Source organism: Nematolebias whitei, chromosome 7 (assembly GCF_014905685.2).
Source record: "Nematolebias whitei isolate Nwh7 chromosome 7, NemWhi1, whole genome shotgun sequence".
Taxonomy (NCBI): Eukaryota; Metazoa; Chordata; class Actinopteri; order Cyprinodontiformes; family Rivulidae; genus Nematolebias; species Nematolebias whitei.
Window position 1 is genome coordinate 12,415,286 of NC_056504.1, and position 9,389 is coordinate 12,424,674.

At 38.6% G+C, this 9,389-nt stretch overlaps 1 protein-coding gene across 1 annotated transcript in view; it reads left to right on the forward strand.

The window, feature by feature from the left end:
- The window catches only part of dnah1 (dynein, axonemal, heavy chain 1), a 52,644-nt gene that overhangs the window by 30,600 nt on the left and 12,655 nt on the right, over positions 1 to 9,389 (forward strand). Inside the window, exons 48-55 of the mRNA XM_037679123.1 lie at positions 258 to 466; positions 558 to 729; positions 3,060 to 3,251; positions 3,363 to 3,473; positions 3,840 to 4,031; positions 4,252 to 4,419; positions 4,544 to 4,735; positions 5,097 to 5,228. Of these exons, the coding sequence (XP_037535051.1) occupies positions 258 to 466; positions 558 to 729; positions 3,060 to 3,251; positions 3,363 to 3,473; positions 3,840 to 4,031; positions 4,252 to 4,419; positions 4,544 to 4,735; positions 5,097 to 5,228 (1,368 nt within the window). The remainder of the gene's footprint in view (positions 1 to 257; positions 467 to 557; positions 730 to 3,059; positions 3,252 to 3,362; positions 3,474 to 3,839; positions 4,032 to 4,251; positions 4,420 to 4,543; positions 4,736 to 5,096; positions 5,229 to 9,389) is intronic.

Genomic DNA, 9,389 nt, shown 5'->3' on the forward strand with positions numbered 1-9,389 from the left:
CCTCATCCAAGAGGCTTCGTCAGTCTGAGGCCTAGCCATCTGGTATTACCCAGAAGCCACCCTGACTCTTGTGTTTCAAGCCTGCCTCAGATACCCCTGAAGTCTGGCCTTTTCACTAATGATTTCAAAAACACAAAGTTTGTTTTCTCAGTCATCCAGGTATATGACATGATTCAACCTTTTTTGTTGTTATATACCTGGATGACTGAGAAAACAAACTTTGTATCTCTATTAATTGTTTACCGTTCAACCATCAGATTAAGACTGAGTCATTTCTGGAGGATATAAATCACATTTTGCTGAGCGGAGGTGTTCCCAGCCTGTATTCAGTAGATGAACAGGAGCAGATTTTTGCAGCAATGAGGACAGTAGCACAGCATGAGGGCCAACAGACAACAGAAACAAGTCTTATGGCTGCATATACCAGGAGAGTCCACAGCAATCTTCATATTGTACTCTGCATGAGGTTAGTTTAAACAACATTTAAGTTTTTCTTATTCTGTGGTTTGGCTTTGTCAATATTTTCAGTGTCATTTTTCTCTTTTTTATTTATTTAGCCCTAATGGGGAAACATTTCGTGCACGGCTGAGACAATTTCCTTCACTGGTAACATGTTGTACAATTGACTGGTTCAGTGTCTGGTCAGAGGAGGCTCTGCTAGCTGTGGCTACTTCATTTTTAACTGAACTGCCTGAGCAGGCAGCCAGTCCCAGGACCATGACTACACTGGTGAGGATTCAATTTGTTGTCATAAAAGTTTTATTCAAGTCTTAATGATATGCAGGTTACCCAAAACAGCAAGTCCAACAACCTGTTCAAATTATTTAAATTTTTACTGAATATTTTCAAGTTACCATATTTTCCGGCGTATAAGTCACTCTGGAGTATAAGTTGCATCAAAAAAAGCATCATGAAGAGGAAAATAAATATTTAAGTCACTTCGGCGTATAAGTCACATTTATTATGCATCACCGCTGACCTGTCGCGTTTATTATGTTTTTATTTAACGGTCAAAACAGCTTCATTTTGCCTGGGTGGCGCAACACCATCCATCCATCTATCCATTCATCCATCCATCGCGGCCAGAGTCGCTAGCTCTCCAGCGTTCCTCTTCCTGCACCAGCTGAGTGAAGCGAACGCGCACGGGAGGACTCATTGTTGCAGTTCTTAGGACTTTAACAAAATTAACACTTAAAAACAATTATTTGTTTGCTCGACATTATAGCAAAAGTGTGTCTCAGTTGAACTTTTCCTTAATAAATGCACTTTAATGGTCAAAACAGCTTCATTTCTCTTGGGCGGCGTGGCACCATCCATCCATCCATCCACTCATCCATCGCGGCTGGAGATTATAGCTCACCAGCATTCCTGCGCCTACACCACCTGAGTGAAGCGAGCGTGCACAGGAGGACTCGCTGTTCCAATTCTTAGAAATTTAACAAGATTAACACTTAAAAACAATTATTTGTTTGCTCGACATTATAGCAAAGGTGTGTCTCAGTTGAACTTTTCCTTAATAAATGCACTTTACTGGTCAAAACAGCTTCATTTCTCCTGGGCGGCGTGGCACCATCTATCCATCCATCCATCTATCTATCCATCCATCCATCCATCCATCCATCCATCCATCCATCCATCCATCCATCCATCCATCCATCCATCCATCCATCCATCCATCCATCCATCCATCCATCCACTCATCCATTGCGGCTGGAGATTGTAGCTCACCATCATTCCTGCGCCTACCCCACCTGAGTGAAGCGAGCGTGCACGGGAGGACTCGCTGTTGCAGTTCTTAGAATTTTAAAACGTCAGTCAAAAATTGCGTTATGAATATGGAAAAATAAATATATAAATCGCTTCAGCGTATAAGTTGCAGGATGACAAATCTATGAAAAAAAAACAACTTATTTGACAGAAAATATAATATATCAGAATGTGTTGCATGTAACGTGTTGTACCAGTCGTTTGCATAGTGCGACTTATATCACAAAATTAAATCAGCTCAAACTGTGCTGTCATGCAGCTTTTTATTGTTTGCAGCAGATGTAAAACCCTCAGATTTTTTATCATTGACAGAGTAGATGGCAGTCAATTGCTATTGTATATTCTTAGATGCAACCTTTTCTGCTCCTCTTGTGTTGCAGCTATTATTCAAACTGTGACTGTGATGACACTGTCTTATCCATTTGTTACTGTAATCTTCTCATATTACATCAAATAATACCATAATATTTAGTATATTATACACAGATATCATGTATCCTATCATATTAAATCATACACATAAAATCATATATCATATACTGTATATCATATATCATAATATGTCCAATTATTTATCAAATAATTTATCATATGCTCAACATAGTATATCTTATATTATTTCTGATAGTCTGACTGTAATAAATGTGGGTGTTGTTTTTTTTTTTTTAGGGTTTATTTTTGCTATTTTATTTTATTTTTTGCTTTTTTATTTAGTTTATTTTTTGTCAATAGCTCTGGGACTATTGGGAAAATACTTGTACTTGTAGCTGCAGCAAATGTCCAGTTTAACATATCTTATGAGAAAACTTATGAATCTATTAAAATATGAGAATAAATGTTCCTTGTAAGAAGGTTATGGTGATGAAAGTTAAAACTACAAAAATGAAAAAACAGATAAGAAAACTAAAAAAATGTGCTTGTTTTTTTAAAAAACCAAGCAGTTTAAAGAGAAATAATGTGTTGTTAAGATGTTGCCACCAAAACAATAAAACTTCCTGCTGCGTCAGAGCACCACTTTTTTTTTAGCTAGAAACAAAATTTAAGTGGACCCATAACTGAACTGAATAGGTGGAATAAATCAAAAATAATATTCACCTGAATAACAGGATTTAGTTATTCTTTGCCGATCACAGCATTGGAACAAAGTGTTTTTTATTAAAGCTAAATTTTTGAAAAATGTTTTTGATTCTTTCATAATTAAACAGAAAACATGGGATGACTAGAAACAGACAACAACAAAAATATTATTGTGCATTTCAAGAATCACAATCCTATTTAATTTGTTTCTACAGACACTGGCGTGTGTGAAAATTCACCTAACAGTGGCTAAGAAGAGTGAGCAATTCCAAGCAGAGCTATCTCGACATAACTACGTCACTCCCTGGAGCTACAAAGAATTTCTCAAAGTTTTCTCAGATCTCATTGGTCACAAAAAACAGAAGCTTTGCAGTGCTTCTCAGAACCTTAAAACTGCTCTCAATAAGGCAAGGATGGGACAACAATAATATCTTTTCGTAAAACATATGTACCAGTATATTTAATTAGCACTGATTTGGTATAAACAACTGTATGAATACTGAACAACTATTCTGCAGCTTTTTAGCACAACTGAGAAAGTGAGTAAGATGAAAGAGGAGCAAGAGAAGTTGAGAACCACTTTGGAGAAGGCTGCTAAGGATGTTGAAGAAACCATGAAGACAATTCAAGTAAGCGAGTAGCCACACTGACACTGATATGTATACAAAATACACAATGAGTATAACTGATAATCTGTTAACAGAGAAGCACAGGGGTTACAGATAATCTCCATAAATCAGTGCAAGAGCTGGAAGCCAAAGCTTTAGAAAAACAACGTTTTATAAACACCATTGCTGCAAGTATTCAGAAGGACATAAACGAGGCTTTGACAACTTTAAATACTGCCCTCACCAGCCTGAACCCTCTCATCTCCAGAATTACAGAGGTGATTTTTCATGATGACTAATTAAACTATTTAAATAGTCATAATGCAGACAGCTTGGAATGTAAGTGGAAGACAACTTTGTTATAATCTGAATTATTTGATTTCATAGATACAGGAAATGCAGCAACCTCCCCATGAGGTAAAGCTTGTGCTTGAGGCACTTTGCATTTTGAAGGGCATTGAACCAACTAAAGTACCTGGAGAGAAGCCTGGCACCAGCTTTAATGATTACTTGGAGCCTGCGAAGGATCTTTTAAAAGATCCTAGGAAATTTTTGGAGAGCCTCAAAAAGTATGATAAGGTAGGGCACATACTCAGTGTGTTCTATGGTATGAAATTATATGGTAAAGGTTATAGAGCACATATATAAATTTAAGACTTGTATTAACCAGAGCAGTAAAGTAGTCTAAGCTGTGACATACTTTTCATATCCATATTTAATGCATGTTTGATTGTTTTCTGTTTGATGTATGTAAGTTGTTTTAAAAAAAAACCTGTTTATTGTGGTATCCAAAATGCAGGACAAGATACCAGATGATGTAATCAGTTCAGTCCAGCCCTATATTGACAATGAAGAATTTCAGCCAACCTCTATAGCCAAGGTTTCCAAAGTCTGCAGCTCCATTTGTCAGTGGGTGCGAGCTATGCACTCATATCACTTTGTGGTCAAAGCTGTGAATCCAAAACAAGTAAAAACTCAAATTCCTGTTCCAAATAGTCTCTTTTATTATTTATGCTAAGTATAGTTTTATATATATGTAAATATGTTTTTAAAGGAAAATAAAACTGTTGAACTTGGGTATAATTTTGTAGCAAACAATTCAGGAAGCCCAAAAAGACATAAAAGCCAACCAACAGATGCTTGATGATGCCAAAAAATCACTAAAGGATGCAAAAAGCAGCACTGCCCATTTACAGACCAAGTTGCAGGACTGCCAGGCTAAGAAGGAAGAGCTGGACAAGAAGTATCAACTGTTAGAGGCTCGCCTCTTCAAAGCAAACAGGGTGAGAAGGAGGGTTAAAATTAGGACTGTATTCATTTTAAGAAAAAATGTTTAATATGTCAGCAAATGTTTAAACACATTCAAAAAGTTGTGAAGTAGTAATAGTCAATAGTTGAGCAAAAAGCAGCAAAACTGTATAATGTCTTTGTATAAATCTTATAATTTTCAAAATGAGACATGTATGCATTATTAAAAATAAATAAATAAAATATAAATATGAAAACTGTTACTAAATTCATAGATGTAAAGTAACAGATAACTGCTTCTCCAAGTAAAAGGGCCTGTTTTGACATTTATATATTTTTTATTCTTCCTTTTTAAGTTTTCATGGTTTGTTTGTAACATAAATTATTGATCTCTAGTTGATCGATGGACTGGCTAAGGAAGAAGTGTGTTGGAGGGAAACAGTACAACGTCTTGACTCTAGGATTAATAATTTAGCTGGAGATGTGCTTCTGTCTGCAGGATATGTGGCATACCTGGGACCCTTCACTGTAAGTAATTTCGTTATTACACAACAAAATGTGGCACTACCCATATGTATTACTCGCTGCTGAAAGGTGAGCGTTTTTGCCTGTTTCTGTGTGCATCTGTTCATGTGTCTGTTTGTTAGCAAAATATTTCATGAATCACTGGACAGATTTTAATGAAACTAGCAGAGAGTAATCTGAAAACCCAGGTTAACAACGTCCACCACCAGTGCTGTTGACAAACAGGGTGCCGGTGGAAATTGTGCTTCGGTTAGTCTAAGACCACAAGGAAAGAAACGTGTCAGGAGACAGAGGGAGAAGAGGAAAGTCAAGATTGTAGAAATGAGGGTTGCAGCTCTAAATGTGGAGACAATGACAGGCAAAGGTAGAAAGCTGGCTGACATGCTGCAGAGAAGGAAGGTAGATATTTAATGTGTCCAAGAGACCAAGTGGAATGGCAGCAAGGCTCACAGCATTGGAGCAGGGTTCAAACTGTTTTACCATGGTGTGGACAGAAAGAAAAATGGAGTAGGGGTGGTCTTGAAGAAGGAGTTGGCAAATAATGTAGTAGAGGTGAAAAGATTGTCAGGGTCTGAAGACAGAAGTAAAAGGTCTGATGTTAAATGTCAGTAGTTATACAGTATGCTTCACAAGTTGGATGTGAAATAGAGGAGAAAAAAAATTGGAAGGATCTGGATGAAGTGATAGAAAGTATTCCTAGGAATGAATGAGTGGTGATCAAAGCAAACCTGAATGGACATGTTGGTGAAGGAAACAGAGGGGATGAGGAAGGGATGGGTAGGTGTGGTGTCAAGGAAAGAAACCAGGAAAGATAGTGGTGGATTGTGCCAAGAGAATGGAAAGGGCTGTAGTCAACACCTATTTCCAAAAGCGGGAGGAACATAGAGTGACCTATAAGAGTGGAGGAAGGAGTAGGCAGGTCGACTACATTTTGTGTAGAAGAGGAAACCTGAGGCAGATTGGGGACTGTAAGGTTGTGGCAGGGGAGAGCATGGCCAGACAGCATCAGATGGTTGTGTGTAGAATGACTGTTATTGGGAAGAAGAGAAAAATCAGAGAAGAAAACCAAATGGTGGAAGCTGAGGAAGAAAGAATGTTGTGAGGAGTTAAGAAAGGAGCTGTTAAAGGCTCTGGGTGGAAGAAAGCGCTTCCAGATGACTGAGCTACCACAGTAACAGTAATTAGAGAGACAGGTAGGAAGGTACTTGGTTTGTCATCTGGCCAGAGAAAAGATAAGGAAACCTGTTTTTGGAATTGTCATGAACTGCAGGAAGCTATACCGACTGGCAAGACAGAGGGATCAGGCTTGTAAGGATGTGCAACAGGTTAGAATTGTTAAAAATAGGAACGGTAATGTTCTAACAAGTGAGGAGAGTGTGATGGAAGATGGAAGGAGTACTTTGAGGAGTTAATGAATGAAGAGAATGAAATTGAGAATAGAGGTCATAGAAGCTGTGGACCAGGAAGTAGAAAAGATTAGTGAGGGCGAAGTTCAAAAAGCTCTCAATTCAATTCAATTCAGTTAATTTATATAGCGCCAAGTCACAACAGAAGTCATCTCAGGGCACTGAACAAAAACATTCATATATAAAAATAAGTTAACAGAAGCATTCATGTATAAAAAAAAATAATTTAACACTATTTGTCTGAGGAGCAGACTGCTTTGAGTTTAACTCCATCGCAGAACTCTCATCTTGAGCAAGCATGAAGGCGACAGTGGAAAGGAAAAACTCCCTCATGAGGAAGAAACCTTTAGCAGAGCCAGGCTCAGGACAAGCGGACATCTGCTTCTACCGGCTGGGTTTGGTCAGAACAGATACACAATGGCAGGTCAAGATTCACATGTTAATATAGAAATAGTATAATATGAAAACTATTCAATTTTAACAATTCATTTAAGGAAATGAGGTCAATTTGTCCTCCAGTTGTCTAAGCTTAAAACAACATGACAAGCCAACCCTAATTATAGGATTTATCAAAAAGGAAAGTCTTAAGCCCAGTCTTAAAACTGTACAATGTGTCAGCCCTACAAACAGAATCTGGAAGTTAGTTTCATAAGAGAGGAGCCTGATAACTGAAAGATCTTCTGCCCATTCTACTTTTAGAAACACAAGTGGAGGTTTGGAAATGTCTTGGAGAGATGGCAGTGAGGTTTTTGACTCAAATATTCAATGGCATATTTGAGGGTGAGAAAATGCCTGAGGAATGAAGAAGTGTGCTGGTGCCCATTTTTAAGAACAAGGATGATGTACAGAGTTGTAGCAACTACAGGGGAATTAAGTTGATGAGTCACACGATGAAGATCTGGGAGAGAGTTGTGGAAGCAAGACTTAGACGAGAGGTGACTGTGAGCAGCAGTATGGTTTCATGCTAAGAAAGAGCACCACAGATGCCATCTTTGCATTGAGGATGTTGATGGAGAAGTACAAAGATGGTCAGAAAGAACTCCATTGTATCTTTGTGGTTTTAGAAATAGCATATGACAGGGTGCCAAGGGAGGAGGTGTGGTATTGCATGAGAAAATCTGGAGTGGCAGAGAAGTTTGACTGGTACAGGACATGTATGAGGACAGCAGAACAGTGGTGAGATGTGCTGCAGGAGTGACAGATAGCTTCAAGGTGGAGGTGGGATTACATCAAGGATCAGCTCTGAGCCCCTTCTTGTTTGCTCTGGTGATGGACCGACTAATACATGAGGTCAGGCAGAAATCCCCATGAACTATGATGTTTGCAAATTACATTGTGTTCTGTAGTGAGAACAGGGAACAGGTGGAAGAGAACTTAAAGAGGTGGAGGTATGCAGAGGAATGAAAGTAAGCCGTAGTAAGACAGAGTATGTGTGTAAATGAGAGGGAGGCAGGTGGAACAGTGAGGCTACAAGGTGCATTGGTCACAAAGGTGCCGGACTTCAAGTACTTGGAGTCCACTGTCCAGGAAAATGGGGAATGTGGTAAAGAGATGAAAAAAGAGTCTAGGTTGGATGGAGTGGATGGAAAAAATTTTCAGGAGTGATTTGCAACAAAAAAGTGGCAGCAAAGGTCAAAAGAAAGGTATACAAGACAGTTGTGAGACCAGCCAGCTATGTTGTATGGTCTGGTGACAGTGGCATTGACAAAAAGACAGGAGAAAGAACTGGAAGTGGCAGAAATGAAGATGCTGAGGTTCTCCTTAGGAATAGCAAGGATGGATAAGATTAGGAATGAGATCATCAGAGGTACATCACAGGTTGAACAACTGAGAGATAAAGTTAGAGAGACCAGACTGAGATGGTTTGGACATGTCCAGAGGAGGGACAGTAGGTATATTGGTAGAAGGATGTTAGAAATGCAGCTGCCAGGAAAAAGTCAACGAGGGGGGCCAAAGAGGAGATTTAAGGATGCAGTTCAGTGTTTCCCCTAGGTTACTTTCCATGGCAGGGCGCTCATCTCTTCTGTGATTTATGTTTGGGGGGGGGGCAGGGGTCTCAGGTTGAAGGAGACGGTGCGCTACTAATGAGTGCTACGTCAGTTCCAACAGTAGATGTTGATGGCAGTTATAGAGGACATGGAGGTAGATGGAGTGAGTATAGAGAATGCAGAGGTCAGAATGGGATGGAGGATGACTCACTATTTTGACCCCTGAGGAGGGAACAGTTGAAAGAAGAAGAGTAATCACTGAACGTACAGTTACAACTGATTAACACAAATCAAGATGGCCATCACACCTATTCAACATTAGTCAACACAAAAATGTCTGTAACTCAGTCAAGTTTTAAAGATACTGAGCTAAAAATTGATCTGATAGTAGCTGAGAATAATTGACAACACATATTCAGAGCAAGACATCTTGAGCATTATGTGTGCATAATGTTTTCACCAAGCTTTGTCCAAAACAGCACAGACTCTACCACATTTTAACATAAGATCATATTAAATTAAAACTCTATGAAAAGGTGATATGCATTCCTTCAAAGAGTGCTGGGCCAATATTTGTACATATATTTTATTGTTTACATATGTTGTTTCTGTTCATCACAGGAATACTTTTTATTAGGGATCCACTATTTTATTAGCATGGTATCGGTATCAGCCGATATTGGTGATAAAGTTAAATATTAGCCATTGGCCATTCCACCAAAGTATCACTGACATAAAAGGTACTGACTATATGTATGTATGTATTTATG